This window comes from Aquila chrysaetos, chromosome 3 (assembly GCF_900496995.4).
Source record: "Aquila chrysaetos chrysaetos chromosome 3, bAquChr1.4, whole genome shotgun sequence".
Classification (NCBI taxonomy): Eukaryota; Metazoa; Chordata; class Aves; order Accipitriformes; family Accipitridae; genus Aquila; species Aquila chrysaetos.
In genome coordinates, this window is record NC_044006.1 from 28,194,057 (window position 1) to 28,214,222 (window position 20,166).

Genomic DNA, 20,166 nt, shown 5'->3' on the forward strand with positions numbered 1-20,166 from the left:
AAAAGATTATTGGTGCATTTTATATTTGCTGCACAAATTGAACAAATGTGTAATTCAGAATAATAAAATATCAGTAATCCTGCTATATGGGTGTTGAGAAAAATAACTTTACAGAAGTCCTTGGAGAAAAGCAAGGGCATTTGAACAGGAGACTCTGTCTAACATATTACAACCCAGTACCAGCAATATATTTCTAGCTAGTATTCAAAGCCAAGCATGGTGTCCACTCACCAACCACAGAAGCATTTAAGTTGCAGTACCTTGCAGTGCAGCACTGTACTTCAGCTTTACTGTTGATTCCAGTTATCATGCAGGCATCCTGCACCAGACAGACTAGTGTAACTTTTGGAATTCTGTTTCACATCAGTAATGCTGTCTTGAAGAAAGATTATGGTTTCTTTTTTTAGGAAAACCACTATGTTTTAAAGTGTTTCCCAATACATGAACAAAAGACCCATCAGCTGTTCAGAAAACAAAATTTCCTTTATTATAAAGTTCCTGAAACAGTAAACACCTTATCAGAAGTACAATGAACTGGCACTATTTCTTTAAAATGTTGAACTGTCTTCCAGGAACAGCACCTGGAATATTCAAGAGAGCTCTTAATCCATGGAATAACTTGGTGCAAGGCCCACCTTCCTCCCTGTCCCCTGCCAGCACCACCAGTGGAGAATGGGCAGTTAATTTTTATGTGCATTTCCTACCTAACAGCTCTCAGTCTTCACCTGGTAGACTGCAAGCTGGAATTCACCCTTTTGTATTTACGGATCCTCAACTGAAAAGCGTAAGAAATGAGACACATCACAATGCAAATTCAGCTTTGGACAATAAAAGGATTATTTTATAGAACTTTCAGTTTAATGACTAAAAAAAATCTATAGCCTCTTGCTTAAAGAGGTGAATGTAGCAACAAGACAGGAAGAGACAAGGCTTTGCTTTCAACTAGATGTTTGCTGTTTATTCCAGCAACTGCAACAGAGGCATAGGCCTGGACGCCCCACCTATAGACATAGTTCGTGTCCCTTGCATCGGAACCATAGAAATAACAATTCTCCAGCAATTTCTAAGAACATCTGCACTTCCATTACTTTCAGCTTGCTGCATTCAAGCAGACAACAGCCATGCTCCCAGTGTTACAAAGGCAGCCAGCAAGTGCCCAGTCTGGAGTGGGGACTGAGAGAGCATTGCCCACAAGGGACAAGGAGTTGATTCCTTCTCCGCAACCACCCCCTTCCCCACAAACACTTTAAGGCATAAGCAGCTTTTTTCAGATGAATTGTGTACATACATGCAGTCCTCCGTATTCATGGAGCTGTGGAAAACCAGCTCTTCTTCACAAGCTAGTGATTTGTTCCCAGTCTTAATGTGTTACTTCACTAGTAACTAAGCCTCTCAAAACCGTTAACCTCAATAGCCCCTTTCTACAGCATCAGGTAAGAATACCTCATTTACAGCTTTACCCACATTTACGGTGGAACAGAAATAGCTTCAAGTGTGTGGGACTGGCTGACAGTCCTGCAGTTAAATGTTATAGAAAATTTTCCTATTATAGGGCCAATCTAAGATGCCTTGTTTATAACTTATACTATTAAACTTTCACAACTTTATACAAATTCTTAATGATGTTAAAAGACACTGTACAAAGCCACCTTAAGGCACAAAAAGTTAAACAGAAATGCAGCCCACTGGAAATCTCAAAGCAGCCAATTCAAGAGAAGCTGGCCTTGTAATAAGTACATAGTTCATTTATACATGTTAAGCTTCATTGTCATACATTACAAACAGTAAATATAGGACAAAATGTATGCTGCTCAGCATCTACTCTTTTTCATTAGTACCAGTCCCCATCTGAGACACGACCTGTGGTTACAAATAGGAATTGAAACAGGTATATGTCCCTCAAATGATTTGCTACAGGCAACCATGAGCTATTACACATTTAGGGATGCAGATACAGCAACGTTGTTTTGTAAGGGTGTGATGTGAGCATGCTTCAACCTCAGTGCTTTGTTCAACTTTGTAAAGTTGGAAGTATGGATGTGAAAAAAAGAAGTCCAAATGTCAGCGATGGAAGCTGGGAGAAATTGTAATCTTACACAGAAGAATTTCATAAGTTAATGTCCCCTCACCCAAGCAAATTGTCTTGGGCAAATGAGTGAACAGTACAAGAAAGATGCCCATGAAGAGTACTGTTGTGCCTAAAAAGTCTGAAACAAATCAGCTTTGTAGGAATATGCAGTAATGGAGCTATCATCCACCTCCAGAAACACCCAGATAAAAGCTACACTGTTGGCTCCAGGATTCTTGTTTAACTTCTACTAATGGCCAGCCAGAGCTACCCAAGAAAATCTTGCATGGTATCTTCTTAGTAGGAGTCTATAGGTTACTGTCTACAGGAGGGAAAAAACAGCAAATGACTAATTTCTCCAGAGTATGAAAGGCATGTCTGCATTACAATATAAAACACATCCAAACTCAATTATGAGTACTAGTGGATATGTTCTCGTATGAAGGTCTTCAAGGAGTGAGAAGTTGCCCTACCTACATGAATATTCGGTATGTAATTCCATAGGGGAAGAAGCCTGACAGAACGGTTTAATTTAGGTGCATTTTTTCTGATGTGGCTTCAAGGGAAGGCAACCAGACCACTGGCAAGGAAGCCTCATAGAAAAATACTCATTGCCCCACTCAGTGTCACACTGCTTTTGGTTCAGTTTTCTTCTTTACTAGTGCTTTTTCTCCCACCCTTACGGCAAGGCTAATTAGATCACCTCAGTACTGCTTGTGGTGTTAATAAGCCATCAACCTTTTGTGTGAAGGAGGAATTGTAATATTAGCACAGAGCACTGAACTCCTGTTCGCTGAAGAGTAAGAACATTCTTGGTACATTTGAAATTAGGAAAGTGTGTAGCAACATGGAAAAAAGGAAAAACTAGCTTAAGAGTTTCTATTCATTGTTTTATAGCAAGAAAGCTTTTGTCAGGGTTTATTATAAAGAAACAGCATAAGGAAACCAAATAAATAGTTGAATAGTTAACACTATGCAATATAATAGTACTAAACTTCAATTACATAACAATTAAACTTTGGAACAGCATCAATATGAAAGATTTCTTAGAAAACTAGGACTCGGTCCGAGATCCTCAGACCTGTACATTGCAAAAACCAGTCAATTTTGATGCCCAGCTGGTCCCAGCTTTGTCCTCTGAGGGACCGTGTCCATTGAGAACTATGACCCATCCATACAGCTCCCTAATTCGACTCTGCCCCATCATACACATGCTGTTTTTCCAAGTGTCTAAGGGAGAGTGATCAGGAAGCACGAGGTATGAGTTGTGCTTCATTGTTTCAGAGGAAGCGGTATCTTCTTCCTCATCTGATAGCTATATTGAACAAGGTTATGCAATTTAGCCTAAGGATGTTTCTTTCTGCCTTAAAGCAGCTGTTAGAGGAACAGAAAGAAGCCAGAAATGACCTCATGCTCCCAGTAAAACCCCAGCCGGGTTCTGGGGGGGAGGTGGAGTCAAGGGCTGACTTATCATTAGTTGGACAAACTGTCTGATCAAACATGGTGAAGTCAGTGAAGAGAACTTCAGTAACTTCAGTAGCGCTACATCAGACCCTCTGCCATTCCTTTTTTCCACTCATCAACACTATGCAGTCACACTGAGCTGGATTCTATTAGCACATCTCGCCCAACACAGGAGGGGAAAGGAGCAATCTCTGCTGGCTCTCAAGAGTAACTGACTTAAGCAAATTCATCACCCTCTGGAGCAGGATTTTACTGTGCTCCCAAATAAAGAAGTATCACCACTCTGATCTGGAATTGTTCCCCGATACAAATTTCTTTACCTGTGGGACATGCACATCTCTTCCTAGAGAAGCGCAGCTCACTGTTTAGTATACACCACATAAGTCTGGGTCTTTGACTGGATGTAAACAAAGAAATATATACACAGTATAACTTTGAAATCTGCATGTCAAACCAGTTAATCAAATTCTCCTCTCATACAATTTTTAGATCAGTAGATAGTTCCACTGAAGTCAGGAGTGCTAAAAGGTGTTTGAGGAAAACCCAGCATTATATATTTGCATTAAATGTCAAAACATATCCTAAAATACTCCTCTTGAAATCTGTCACTGAAACACTTCCAATGTCAACTTCTCCAGAACACTGGAACAATTAACAAAAACTCTGCTACCAAGCAACAAAAAAAACCCAGAAATAAAAATTACAAACAAAAATAAGCTTTTTATCTTTGTTACATTCCTGTCAGCCACTTGAAATCTTGTTTATCTGTTCCATGAAATTAAAAACTTGGCATGTTTTCCTTGGATGCCATTTATCAACATTTTCTTTTATCTAGAACATTTATTGCATATCAGAAATTCACTTGGCTATGATATATTTGTTTAGTAGAAAACACTGCCTTCCAGTTATAGCTATGAAGCTCCACACAGTTCAGTAAATGAATTCTCCTGGTATTTCTTGCAGTAATGGTTCCTCAAATTTAAATCGTTTGGAAATGGCTTTCTGCTCAGTTACTTTTTCTTTTTCTGACTGCCTACATTGTCCCAGTGTATACGAAGCCACTACAATTAGTTCTTCTGTCACTATGGATTCTTCCTCTTCAGTCTTCTCAGCATCTACTGATTTTTCAGAGGCAGAATCTGCATCTTTCTGGGTGATATCACTGGTCTCCCCTCCCGTACTCTTATTCCAGGCCCTGCAAGCAGGATTATCACTTTGTTCTAACCATGGATGTTGAAGACATTCTTCAGCAGTTGCCCGGTCCCTGCAGAGGAAGGAAAGTATTAAAATAAGTGTCCAAATTAATTTGAAATCCAGTACCTTGCAGAAGAGATCCATCCAAGGATATGACTGTATTAAAGACAGAAGTTAAAAAAAGCACTGATACCTATCTTTTGCCAAAAAAGACCAACAGCAGCCCAAGGAGATGAACTGCTAACATTTAAAATAAAGGAGTTCATAGATCCTTAAATACCAGTTTACACTCCCATGTTTAAACTTTCAAAGTTTATATAGATTTTTTTTTTATATATATAGGAAAATTATCCAATCCTTACTTTCTTCAAGTATTCCCATAGACAAGCAGTAGGCAATTTCAATAGTTGACATGCCCCATGAAGAACTGGTGAAGTTCCACAGAAAACCCCTTTTCTATTTTGAAACCTGGAATTTCCAGTTTGTTGCCCATCGAGAAAAGCATACTAACGAACCAGAAGAGTAAGGTACTCTACCAACTCATCAAAAAAAAAAAAAGGCTCAAAGCATAGTTCATTTAAAAGATGTCAAAGTACCTGCAAGGAAAGTCAGTATACTGTACCACGTTACAATTCATATACAGTTTTCTGAAATCAATTTGAGTTTTAATTACTAACACTTGGACACATTCAGAATATGCAGATTTGGAGGGAAATGGAGGAATTCTCTTTTCATATACATGAAACATACTAGCACAATGAAATATGAATAATCAAAGTTACCTTATACTTTAAAAATGAAAATGCCAGCACTTGCTACATTTAAGATTAATCCAGTCTGACATACTAGCATATACAATTGTGTATTTTACTTACTCGGGTTTCTTAACAAGCAGAGTTTTGATGAAATCCACGGCAGACTCTGATATGAGGTCAAAGTCTTCTCCAGAGTAAGTTACATTCATTTGAGATATATTTAAGAATGTTTCTTGTTTATCATCTCCTAAGAAAGGCGATATCCCTGTTAGCATAACATATGCCAGTACTCCAATGCTCCTACATTAAAAGTAAAAAACAGAAGAGCAGTTTTTTAGGGTTTTGGTTTTTTAAAAAAAACTTTTCAGTAAAGTTATGATAACTATTAATTTGTTCAACTTACCACATGTCAGTTGCTGTACTGATTGGATCATAACTCAGAATTTCAGGAGCTATTCAGGGAAAAGAAAACAAGTTTTTTTTGTCATATGCAGACATTACATTGTAGTTATATAGTGCAATAACAGGCATGTGGTAAAATTTAAGATAAGCCATTTGAAGCACGACAGTCTTTTGAAATCAAGATATTTCTATTCAAGTTAAATGATTACTATCATTCATTGGTTTTAAGTAAAAAAAAACACATTGTTTTCCTTTTATTATCATATTCAGAAGCCAGGCCAGTCTCCTTCCCAGTTAAAGAAGCTGTATACAAATTTCTTAAGGAAAAATTGGAAATATCCAACATTCCATATTCCAGCACTGAAACCCATGCCCATAAAGATATACCGTACAACTTAAAGATATTTTCAAGTATGTTTTCAAGGCCTGGAATGATTTGGTTTTTTAAAAAAATAAAATGGCTACAAACCTCCACAGGCTAAAATACTATATTAAGAGACTGAGTATGTAATTTTGAACTCTTAATCCAAGTAACACTTATTATCACTGCTGGTAAGAATCATCTAAAGCATGTACTCATCTTCAACACAAGCACACAATTATCACTCAGACTAGCAAGGCTTGCCTGTTCTACCTTTTACAGCAGTAGCATGTCCAAGTAATAACCTGATCTTTCAACACAGTAACTACGCAGCCAGTCTGGCATTCCCCAAATTGAGGTAGTTTCTCTTTTCACTTCCCAAAAGCCTGGACTATACATCACTCCTATAGTAACAACTTACCTACATATTCTGGAGTTCCCATTATTTCTCTTAGTTCCTCACTGCTCTTCATTATTCTGGAAAGGCCAAAATCTACTATCTTAATGTCTCCCAGAGGAGACTTACTGGTTAGTAGAATATTTTGGGGCTGAAAAACAAAAGAAGGAGACTTTCAGGATCACCCAAATCTAATGTCTATAACACCATATTGCATAATTATTTTAGATCATGAGTAGCAATAATGAATTCCGTAACAAGTATGATACCCAGGATCACTTATTTATTTCCCCCAAGGTGAACTTGAAGAGACATGTAGGCTAAAAGGAGCGGCAGGATTTTCTGTTTATAACTGAGAATCAAACATCTACCTTTATTAGCTTAGAACACATACAAAACACATGCTAATAGCTATCATTTAACAATAGCATATAAATACCTCCACATTTGTACCTTTTAGTCCTTCATATCACCTTTTTAACTCCCCTTCCCTCCTTGCTTCCTTCCAATAGATGGTGTAAAATACCTCCTGTTGAAGGGTACCCAAAACCAGCCAATCATTTTAAAAAGCCTGAACACACAAAACTATTTTGACTACACCTGTTTAAAGAAAGTCTGTTGCAACAGACCTCAATCTTGTTCAAAGTACAAACAATTGTATTACAGAACACTAACTGAAGAACAGTTTAAAAAATACAGCAGCCTGAAAAACAGGTTTTTAAGAGCATCACCTTTGGATAAACTTGTTTGCTCTGACGTCACTAGATCTTGGCTGTCATCCTTCAAAGCAACTTTGTGGTCATTAAGAAGTTCCTTACCATCTATTTTAAATGCTAGCTCAGTTAAAAAAAATAAATCTGAAAACTAACTTTAGACAACAGGTCTTCAAGATTTTTTGCAGCTGAAGCATATCCTTGCAAAAAAAAAAAAAAAAGCATGACTCTCCCTGCCCCCAGGCCAACGATCACATTGGGTTCTATCATTAACTTCTCTGAATGGTAACACTGACAGTTGACACTGCATTCATGCCTTTGCTAAGCACAAGTTCCATGAAAGTGAAGAAGCCTTTATTTATTGGGAACCTGGATCATCTTGCATCAGGGGTGGCTGAAAAGGGAGGAGGGCAAAACATTAACACCAAAGCAACCACTGACTGATAATCCAACTGGATTAACACCAGCATTTATACTTTTTCCCTAATCACTGAGCCATTCTGTCCTCATCACCTAGTCAATCATGAAGGCAGCTTTCACATGAATAGCCTTGCTTTTGAACAGAAATAAAACTGTGCAAGAACATTTTAAAAACCTTGGGCCAGTTCTTTCTGCAAGACCTAAATATAGTCAAGTTCTTTCATTCCTGCAAACTTAAACCATGGTATTTCAAACTCCATGATGTTGTCGATCTATTTTCTGTTTGTAAATCTATTAAGAACAGCTTATTTTTTGCTTACAAACTGGTGGCTGTACAAAGGCTTTTGGAGCTGTGCATTACCATATGCTTTATAGTTCACATTTATTCTCTATTTGTATTAGAAAAGCAAACATCCAAAAAAGCTGACCATGCCTCCCTAATTAGTCTCTCAGATGTTCTTCCCAGTGGGAAATTTAGTTACTTTCTGAAGAGGCAAATAGAAAGCACGAGAAAACCATTTGTTCTCTATATTTAAAACAAGGAAAAGTTTTTCATGGAAATGTTTTGTGAAATGAAGAAGTTTCTATTGTCTTTTTTTAAAAACAATCTTATACTCAAAACACACCTATGCAGGAAAAAAATTGTCTACAGTATGAATTGAGTCATAACCCTAAATCAATTCATAATGAAATGTCAGTTGTTTTCTTCTTTAAGGAATCATTATGGGGTTCATGTGAAGTGACAGTCCAAACACCAGCATGAAACCTTAAAGAAGCCATAGCTTTGAACTTAACCATAGTTTTCAGCTTGACACAATTACTCTAAAACTTTAAGAAAAGGAAGATCATTTTCCCACATCTGTAATGCTGTTTCTCTTTTGTTTTTCCTCTGCTGTAAATACACCTAGGTTTGCCTAATGCTAATTAGCCCACAAAGGCAAGAAAGATGCAGGCCAGAGGCTCACCTGGTAGCCATTCTAAAAACAGTCTTTCACTCTTACCATCAAGCAGTAATGAAATGGCTGATGAAAACTGTCAAATGGCAACATTTAAAAACCTCTCCCTCTACTGCAGTAAGGCTTAAAGGTTCCAATTTACATCCTTTTATGTTGTGCACTGAACAAAAAAATAAAAAGAAGAAAATCCTTGGCTAAATGGACAATCTCAATGGATGTACTTTACTACAAGATTGGTATGTGCACAGAAACCACAACGTGGCCACACGAGTCCAGACCAATGCCATAGTTAGCACAGCCAGAAACGGGTACCTTGGGAAAGATTATAGAAACAAGACAAAAAGTTGTATTTTCCAGGCATACTGTCAACAGCTAGAAACTTGGGCTTTAGGAATTTGATATGTTGGTCATACCTGTATCATCATGTTAAGAGTAACAGCAGTGAAAAGCATCATTTGTAATTGCAAATATTAACTAGTCTTATGTATTTCACTTAAATTGGACTAAACTACTGTCACATGAAGAACCTAGCTTTCTTGACACTATGAACATCAGCGCAAAGGCCAAACTAAGACAATGTATACAAAGATCAGGTCTCATCTGGAAACTTATTCTGTGAGTCACACAAATTGTTTGTAATAAATGTACTTAGTAAAATAAGATACCCTTCAACCCTACCTTGCCAGCAGGTTTTGGAATCTTGTAAACTGACTATATAATGGCAAAATCCATACATTGCAAATTTGCCATTATCCCAGAAGTTTCTATGAGCCTCTGGCCCTAATATTGCTTGTATCTTTAGTTGGTTTCAAGAAGAGTATGACTAAGGACACATGATAGAGGTCATGTTTTTAAACTAACCAATGCCTCACCTTAACCTGCAACGTTAATAAAGTTAAGTATCTAATTTTGTAATACTGTAAAAAAATCAGATCCCTAGAAGAAAAGACAGAAATTATGCAAGGAATAATGCACAAAACCAGGAAAAACACTAGCTGGGATACCCCAGCTACATTGCATGTAAAGACACTAAATTAGGCTGATCAGACTGCCCTAAAAAAAAATTAAAGGACTCCCATATCTTTAAAGCAATTGAAATGTAAGAGCAGAGTTTGCTTGGGGGTTGGGGTTTTTTTGGTCAATGTGTACAAGTGGAAAAAATGCAACAGTCACTAAAAGAGTAGACATATTAGATTGGCATCACACTTAATTTCCCAAAATAAGCAATGCCAGGTCCCATAAATTAAGAAATAAGGCTATAATCAAAATAGGTTCTGTAGAACCTGGATACTCCATACCTGCCTATTAACAAACAGCTAATTGCTATAAAGGTTTGAACTCCAGATTAAACTGTTCTTTTGCCTTGAAAAATTGGTATTTCAATTGTTAACTCTTTTCTTAGTTTCCTGGGTGTATTGGGTTTGCATGGCAGAGGTTTGGTAGCAGGGGTGGGGGCTACAGGGATGGCTCCTGTGAGAAGCTGCTAGAAGCTTCCCCAGCTCCATGTCAGACCTGCCGCTAGCCATCAGCAACAGTGGTAGTGCCTCTGGGATAACATATTTAAGAAGGGGAAACCTGCAGTAGAGAGGGGAGTGGGATGTGAGAGAAACCCCTCTGCAGACACAAAGGTCAGTGAAGGAGGGGAGGAGGTGCACTGGAGGAGGGGATGCCCCTGCAGCCTGTGTTGAGACAAGAGGCAGCTAATCCTTCCTCAGCCCCCACGCCTTTTTAAATTCTCTTCCATTCCCAACTACTTTAAGCTTTTACCAAACACCAATTCAAGATCAAATCAAACAGCAAATGAAAATACAGAGAAAGGAGTCTTCCCTTACTCTGCAGCTTTTATGCACCATTAAGAGGAGATGAAAGACTCCTGACTACAGTCTATGCACACCCTACAAATTAAATAGCATCAACACAATACTGTCAAGTGATACTTAATTTGCACTCAGTAGCATTATATTTGCTCTTTCTCCAAGTCAAAACTGGATTACATGATTGTATTTTGCTATTAAAAACAAGCCATATTTCAACCATCTTTCAGGAGAACCATGCTTTTGGAAAGAAATGTGGCAACCAAGCCACATCAAAATATTCCTTTTTTTTTTCTGCAGTGTTTAGTCTCATAGGAAAAATCTTGCCTCTATTAAGGGGGGGGGGGGGGGGGGGGGGCAGACAGAAGCTAAAGCAAGCTAGCTGCCAGTGTCACAGATCTGGTTGATTAGATTTGTAATATAAAACTACAACAACAAGCAGACAATCACATACTGACAACCATTTTGACTTAAATTCTTTGAAGGTGCAACATATGGAAAATTGGATGGACCTTTCCAAAGGTATTTGTACCAGCTAGATGAAAGGGAAACCTTTAGAGACCCAAAGGTGAAACTAATAGCACAAGGAAAATATTTTAGCAAGAATTTGTAAACTCTTTGATATTGGCAAAAACCTTGCTTAATAGCAGTATACTTTGCACAAGTCTTCCAAATGTCACCCCACAAAAGCAAGTATTTAGTAAATTCCATGGTGCTGTAAGCCACTAGGTAAAGCAGCATGAGCCATACTATACAACAGAAGATGGTTTAAGGCCAGTGGGTTAACAAACATGCAGCCAAAACCAGCACCCAACTTCAATTTTTGAGTTCCTTGAAAAATGGGCCTTTTTTTAGTTTTGCAAGGCATGTGGGTCAATCAATCTTTGCAAGTCATGGTTTTTAATCCTACAGTTTCCATCATCTTTATTTGCCAATATTCTGAAGACTTCCCTAAGCCTTATTTTGCAAAAAACCAATAATCTTATATATCATGAAAGTAATCACACTGTAATTAGGACTCCTATTAAGATCCACTTTTCAAAAACACATCACACACTGCACTAACATATAAACATATTAAACACTAGACAATTTGCTCTGCTAATTATCTTTTATAAGCCAACAAAGCAACACTGGATCTTTCAGTAAGAACTAGATATGCTCAATTTTATAACATAAGTTTTCTGATCAGTTGGAAAGTTTTTAAGTAATCTTTTTCTGAACTTTGAAAAAGCTACATGTCTGCAAGCTGTAATCAACACCCCAGTCTACTTTTGCCTTTAAGTACTGTAGTCAAACAAAGCACAATGAACACATTTCTGATTACAGATACCCAGCAGATAGTGCTAAGGACCACCACAGCTTCAACTACAAACATGCATGAATATATACTGTCCACAAAGACATATTTTAATTTTACATACTTTGCTTCAAGGAAATTCAATGGCCAACCATAGCAGAGACACCGAGTATCTTGTATAAGCGTACTGGAAATTTAAGGAATTCTAACTGCTCATTTTTAGTCCTTCTGAACACTTATTCTCACATCACTTGCTAAAAATTTTCCATTAATTATTTTAGTATATTAATATTCTGTGTGTGTGACTAAATCAATGGGCTACAGAAAGTTTTAAAGTATTCCACAGATAATTTGAATAAATGGTTGGAAAACCAGGCAGGTGACATATTTGTATGCAAATATTACTCATCATCTGCCTCAGCTGATGAATGGTTCATGATGTGCTAGGTTAATATATTAAGTATGTACAGCCTGATACTGGAATCTACTGGTAGCTTTGTAATACTGCCAAAATGCAATTAATTATAAGTAAAGATCTCAGCAACAGAACAACCATGTAGCAGCTTATTACATACTTAGTAAATATGGGAATTGGACATTGAATTTGAAAATTTTAATGCAAGATACTTTTTATACTGCCTTAGTAATAAAGTAGTCTAAGCTCAAAATGAGATAAAATTGCATCTTCCGTATGAGTATATGGATAGAAGCTAAAGAAAATTAACTGCAGCTTGCTGCCAATGGGAGAGGATAGTTTTCTGGATCCCTGTTACAACTCCCTTCTTAACCATAAGCAATACCCTGGATTTCATGTGATGGCAACTGTACTTTTCTCTTGAATTGGGTCAAAACTATTTTTCAGTAAGAAAAAATATTTACTCCAGTAAATCATTATAATTTATATCCCAATAGGGTGTTGGCCAACTGTTTGGCAGTAAATGACAAACATTTAAATTAAGGTTTACAGTAATTTTAAAAAAAGTTTTATAAATGTATTTAACACATTAATATACTGTTTACCTGTCCTGTATGAACACTTCATTCTGAAACATTACACTTTATACTACCAGTGTCTCTGCCATCCTTCTGCTTCATTAAAACCCAAGTCAATACAAAAAACCCCCTATTTTTCAATGGCCATCTAATACCTAGACATTTTTATTGCACTTAAAAATGAGTCAGGTCTTACCCAAAGCACTCATTAGCAATTTAAGGTGCAATGCAAATCCACTTTTTAATTCATTACATTTCACTTAATCAAATGAAGTTTATATTTGATGTAATCATAGAAACTCCTGAAAAGGCTTGCACCCCAGTACCTATTGCATCCCAAAGGTTGTATTTTATCGTTTGAGGAATAACTAGATAAAAATTGTGTTAATTACAAATTAGCATTCGTATGACATATGACCAACAAGAAAGTCAGCAGATATGAAATTAATGAGAAAAATACAGCAACAAACTTACCTTTAAGTCAAGATGAACCACATTGTTTCTGTGCAAGAACGAAACTCCTTCTAAGATCTGCTTCATAAGTCGTTTAACATCTTTCTCTTTGAAGGCTTCCTCTCTTTCAGCCACACACTGGTCAAAGATTTCACCTCCAGCAGCACTATGGAACAATATGAATTTTATTATTTCAAAGACTAAATTATAGCACCCATTTTGTTCTACTTGCACTATTTTATTTAGCATAAGCAAGATCAGCAGGTGATAGCATCCAATAGTGATACTTTCAGTTATTAAACATTTGGCAAACTTTTACAGCCTAGGAAGGCTTCTCTGCAGTATGGCAGCTCTGGAAAGAGGCAAAGATCTTACGTCATTTAGGTTAGAGAATATGAATACTATGGAAATTTTGGGGACTATTTTGGAAATGCTACTGACTATGCTTTAAGATGAATGCCACATTTGTTTAAGGGCAGTGTTTACATAAAAGATGTGCCTTTTGCCATTCCTATGAAACCACATGGAAATTTGGCCAAGGTAAGCCTTTGTAAACACAAAGCAAAACAGCCCCACCCCCGGTCCTCCTCAAAACACTTTGCACATACTCAAAAGACTAAATGTAAAGTCTATAATTGAACTGTTTATGAAGTCTCTGGTATACAGGGATGCATTAAGTTTCTAAATGGCGGCTTTAAACTAAAAATACTTTTGAAAATTTTAGCTTTCAGCTTGCTTCCTTATCTTTTGTTTATGTATGTTTAAATGAATAACAAAGTAAAAAAAAAAAACCTAGAGATGAATGTTTTTAAAATACTCTGAAGCCACATGCAGTACCATTTCTGTATAGCAATGATTCTAGAGAACTAAAATTGTTTTACAACATAACCATGTAGCATCAAAAGTAAAATAAGTAGAGCAGAGGCTCCATCTTAAAACAAGAATGGGCATAAGAACATTAGAATGGGGCCATTTTGCATATAGATTGGTGAATTACTACTATGAAATCAACACATACACACTGTTCTGCATGAAATTCTATAATCATCCTTTTGTGAAAGATGGTGAAACCCCCAAGGACAGCATCTTCTCCAGTTACCCCAAACTCTGACATGCCAAACATGACTTTGCACAAGTGTTAATCTTTATTGATGCATAGCTATTTATGCTGCCTTTGCTTGCTCTTTTCTAATAAATTTAATTACCTAGGCAATCCAGAAGACAGAGAGGCATATTCAACATGAATATAACAGCAAATGAGAGTTCTACAAAAATGGTGCATTTGGATTATGTACTCCCAGAAAAAGAACACTTAAATATACTCAAATTTTCATTTTGCCTATACTAACTTTGCTGCTGCGGTCCTAGTACCTTAAAACACCTCATGGTTTATAAAAGTTTTTTGCCTTCCCAGATATTCTCATTACTGTAATTTAAAATTCTCCCTGCAGATTGTCTTACAAGAAAAAAGAATTTAAAAGAGGGTTACATCTTCACTTTTTCTAAAGAGTTTTATATTTCTGTTCTATATGCTGGCTAACTGGTATAGCAGTACAATTTGATTTATTAAACTAAGGTTTTCCTTTAAAAAAGAAAAGTCCATTAAATAATTATTTTTCTTCATCCTGTATCAAAGGTGGTAGAGCTCAAGAATAAAATGAGGTTTTCAAAGGAATATTAATACTTTAATTCCTCTAGAAAAATCACATATGCCTAACGCTGTCACATCTTTCTTCAGCACATTTTTATGTAATTCAAGGAGAAAGTTAGTTATATTTCAGCTTTGAATAGGATTCAGATATTAATGACATTTTTAAAATGGACACGGGCTAGTGTATTCTAATATTCTAAAACAAATTCCTGTAAAAAGCAACATCAATTGGATCTTCAAGATAGGGATAGAAAAAACATCTACTGTAATCAATAGATTAAACTTTCTACTTTAAGAATGCCATAACATATTACTTGGAAGAATGATTTAATTTCTTGTAGCAGTGAATTATAATGCACATACAGTGATAAGACCTACTACCAAAATTACTAACACAATGTGTTTTACAGCAACAACCCTGGGATTTTGCTGGTATAGCTCTGCCTCTTAAAATAAGCAAAACAATACTTCTGCCATTTAGTTCTGTAAAATAGATTTATACCCAAAAAATGCTGTTGTCAACCAGGGATCACACTTTAACAGACCCAGCTGAAAAATCAGCAAAGGGGGAGGGGGGCTCTTAAAAAAAAAAGCGCCCTGTTTGCTATGTGTCTACTTGGTAGACACCTGTTGCAATTAAGTTACACTAATAAAAAAATTAACATTGAAGGAGGCACCAAGCTAACATGTAAGCTACCTAGAATTTTAATACTACACTTAAATAACTTTGAATTAAATGTGTTATAAGTCAAGGCAATAAAAGTTGAAGCAGACAATGTCCCATCACTGAAATCAAGAGACAGCACTACCATATGAGAGTGGAAAACTCTCCATCCAAAAAACTTTTTTTTTTTATAAATAAGGTATTTAAGTACGTCCCAGTGCTTCTGAAGATGCCTAGGTTCATTAGCATTTTTAAGAGTGAGACGAGCAAATACAGCCCTTACACATGCACACCCACTTAAACATAGCCATTCCCAGCTACCATAGACAAATATACTCTACAAAAAAGTTTCACATGGAAAGGTGGTTTCACATACAATGCTTCAATTTTTGATCAACTTTGCTACTTAGGATGCAGATAGAACAACTTCCAGACAATTCATTCTATCAAAAAATTACCACATTGGAACAAGTAACTAGAAACTCTTTGCAAGAACAGGGGAAATTTGTTACTGCAAGACTGTTTTGTGTATTATTGCTGGGGAGTGAGCATAATTGATTCCCTTAAGCAAAACAGTCAGCTAGCTGTGAGCCAACCCAGTCACAAGTGGTTGAAGTACAATGTCAAAATGAACTCCAAAAAGATTCTCCTGCACACCTCTGCCAAGTTTTGCCAAGCTCCTTAACAATACTTTCAACTCAGTTATTTTGCATTCCCTAGCTAGAATTCAGGGGAAAAAAATTAATCAAAACACAGAAGGGATTAAAATACCTGTTAGGAAAGTACTATGGGCATGTCATTGCTACATATACATGCAGACCAGGAGTTCTCTGGTGTTTATAACATTTACCCATTTTTCCTCTAAGAACATATTTTCCATTAAGCTGGTTGCTTTTCCAATGGTCATTATGAAATAACAACTTTGCAAACCACTGGGCACCCCCACCCACCTCCACAGAAAATGTTCCTAGGGGATAAAAGCAAAGAATTGCCCTTAGGACAAGAAAGTCTTTAGGAAAACAAGCCATCTTAATCTGAAAAAAAATGGATAAGGAAGTATTTAAGAGCACAACGTTTTGAAAACGTGTTACTTTGAATGCATTATTTCTCTAGTGCACGCTCCCTTAGCTAGGTGTATGAAAAAACGTGAGACATAAGAATTCTTTCCAAACTTAAAAGCTACGGCAACCAGAATTCTTTAGCTATTTTAATTTGTTTGTGAAAGTACTGTTGTGCTATTAACTTCTCTATAGTTTCAAGTGGAATCCAACTGCTCTTCATCAATTAAAAGCATGCTAACATTTTATTACTGCTTATCAGCATAAATGAGCTAAAAGTCATTTGGAAGTCTGGAGCATTAATCTTTGTTACAATTATGTTGACTTTAAATTCAATGGAGACTGCTTATCTTCCTTGAAACATATCTTAACAATGCACTGGATGGAATTCAGCGTCCTACTTCTATCAAGTGCACTTACAATACATTTACACAGTCATTTAGCATATCATTAGAACAAATCTGTTTCACTGCATCTGAAAAAATTAAACATTCCCCCAGCTTTAATGGATCGGGCATTAAGATAGTCTCCTGAAAGACTCAGAAGTACAAATCCTCAGAGTACAGATATGTAGATAAAAAGTTCCTAGAATACACTTGATTTCAAGTGCTGAGTGAGACCATATACAGTCTGCAAGGGCCAAAAATCTTGAATCTTACACTCTGTCAAAAGCCTTTCTTGAAACAGTTATCTCTGGAAGATAAATGGAAACTCATCTGCTTTCTGTACACAGAACTTGTATTACAAGAAGATCACACCAAGGTGGTCGTAATGCTATCAGCAAAGGTTCACATTCACTACTGCTGACAGTCATACCCTCCTTTCCTTGGCTAGGCATACCATTAGATAGTAAGCAAGTGAATTTACTGAGAATTTTTCTAGTGTAAGGCTATCATAACATACCAATGTCCCCAAAGCCTAAGAAAACTGTAAATCCATACCTGATGAGAGGACATACGGGAAGAGAAGCATCCAAATGCATTAAGTTGTAGATACTGTTCTTTTAAGTTCTTGGTTCTCAGACAAACGCTTTTTTTTTTTGCCGTAAGCTTTCCGATCAGGCAGCCCAAGAACCGAATGAAACTCAAATAAAAGGTAACTAACACCATTTGAGAAGTCTTTCCCTAAAACTTTTTGAAGAGCTCCAGTCTTGATTTGAGACTGCCATCTAAAACAGCTTTGCCAATTATTCTAATAAACAAGAGCAGCACAGTTATTTCTGATTACAGTGGTTTTGCTTCAAGTTCTATCTGTTGAATCCCACACCAAATGAATGAATCATTTCCTGCCAGCAGACTCTTACTTTAACCAGTCACACCTCCAGTAAGTAGGTCAATCAGTAATGTCCAAGACAATACAAGTAGTAACATTATCCAGGTCCAAATAACTATAGGTGAAAAAAGCACTTAGTCCAGCATATCAAATAAACCCGGAATATGTCTTCAAGATGATAAAGACAACTTTTTTCTCTTTTAAAGTAAGCATAACAGAAGTTTACTATATCTACACAAGACCCTGGCAGGTAATTACTCAGTTCAGAAACTCTTCTCAAAAAATTACTGAATGGCTTAGATTTTGAAGTTACATATACAGGTTTCTGTAATGTTCAACCCACTAATGACCCACTATCAGCTATCCCCTCCATAGATGTATAAGCATATGAACACTTACAAAACCCTCCAGTTCTTAAGCATCAGATGCTCTGTTGCTCTTTCTTTCAAAGGAAACTGGAAAAAGCCAAGTACATTGCATACAACTATTGAGCCGCAAAGTTATCAGATTTGCTTTTTTTCCTCTTATATCTGATGTGTTAGGTTTCCCAGACTGTACCTCTACATTTTCAGTGAAAGTGCAGTTTTCTTTTTCATTCATTCCATTTTCACTGAAATACAGAAACATGACTGACCCACAGATTAATTCCAGGCTTTACACACTACCTCTTCAGAGTGACTTACCCCTTCAACTCCTGTTTAAATCCTCTGTTTGAGATCTTGTAACAAACAAAAGTCAGAGACTGTTGTCAGGGTGGATGCAGACAGCCGCCAATTTGCTGCCCTACAGCTGAAGCCAACACTGTAATGCATCATTGCCTCTCTCTGCTCAGAACTTAATATTAACAGTTAGTAGCCAATTTTAAGTTTTTCTGTCAAAAATATATACTGCTTGAAAGACAACCCTCCATGTAACATTAGTATTTCTCTTCATGAAGGCAAAGGACTAGGTACCCCCCCTCACCCCTTATGACAGATTCAACATCAAGACAAGAAATTTTAAAACCTTAGCAGATAAATTTAGTGGCCAACAATTAAGATTTGTTTTTCTTCTTCCCAAGATAAAGATCTGCCACACAGACCATCAGGCTTAATAGAAACTCAAATGCCCTAGAAAAGCTTGCAGTCTAGATATGTTCTTTAATCCTCTGCGTACAGAATGTCAGAAATCTACTAACATTCATACTTGTTTTGTTGCAACATGTCTCTGGAACATGCTGACATTAAATAAGCATCCAGACATATTTGCTGAAGTCAGGGAAAGACTGTTTTTGTAAATTACAACTTTAAGAGCTATTTATCTGAAACAAGGTATGACTGTTTGATGCATATAAAAACAATAATGTTGCTAATTACTGAACAACCTGGTGACTACTGAACAACCTAGTTTATACTTTGGATTAAAAATGTTTTGCAATTCTAAGAGAATTGAGTTCTAAAAGAAAACTAGCAATTTTGCATTAAAATGAACACAAAATCCATTGCTCATATCAAGCTTTGGATTCTACTGCTTGTGTTATATCCCTATGGGATCCAGAAATTTAAAGTGTATTCTAGTTACATCTGTGCTGCTAGTGTTTAAAGCATGTATTTATGAGTCTCCAATAACAACAGTTAAAACTCCAGAAGCTGTCACACCTTTGCATTATAACAGATACTTGACTATTTCATAAATCATGAATTCCATAAGGGCACAATGAAGTTGAAAAGAAAATGTATTCTAGAAGGAAGTTTGCCTTAGCAGACATGGTTGCATTCCTTTTCACTGAACTTTAAAGATACAGTGTCTTCTGAATTCTAAACAAGATCAGATTGGGACACAAGATTTCTCACCATTTCTTTTGTTATCAAGCAAGAAAAGAGCTGTACAAACTAGATTTATCTTCGCAGACAGGTTAAGTCACTTCTGAACTATCAAGCCTCACTGTTCCTCTCCTGATTATTTAAAATCCATAGAGACTGAACATAATCTTAACAGAGTTCAATAGCAACAAGCATTTGGCTACCTCTTGGAACCTAGATGTTAAATCTAAAGCCACTGGCATATTAGATGAACAGTCACAACAGCTGCAGAAACACCCATCTGGACAAACTCAAGGGGGGAAAAAAAAACACACAGACAAATGTAGATTTCACAAGTTAAACGTCATTTGAAAGAAATTATTCTAGGTCTGAATCCTCCTACTCTTTTTCTTCTCCCCCAAAATAATGATTTAGAGAGCTTTTCTTGCA

General features: G+C 36.6%; 1 protein-coding gene across 1 annotated transcript in view; it reads right to left on the reverse strand.

Moving 5' to 3' along the window:
- Positions 1 to 464: 464 nt before the first annotated feature.
- The window catches only part of STK17A (serine/threonine kinase 17a), a 28,857-nt gene continuing 9,155 nt past the window's right edge, over positions 465 to 20,166 (reverse strand). The window contains exons 3-7 of the mRNA XM_030009721.2: positions 13,312 to 13,456; positions 6,666 to 6,792; positions 5,885 to 5,933; positions 5,602 to 5,781; positions 465 to 4,796 (exon numbers count right to left, since the gene is read on the reverse strand). Coding sequence (XP_029865581.1) covers positions 4,463 to 4,796; positions 5,602 to 5,781; positions 5,885 to 5,933; positions 6,666 to 6,792; positions 13,312 to 13,456 — 835 coding nt within the window. The 3' untranslated portion in view covers positions 465 to 4,462. The remainder of the gene's footprint in view (positions 4,797 to 5,601; positions 5,782 to 5,884; positions 5,934 to 6,665; positions 6,793 to 13,311; positions 13,457 to 20,166) is intronic.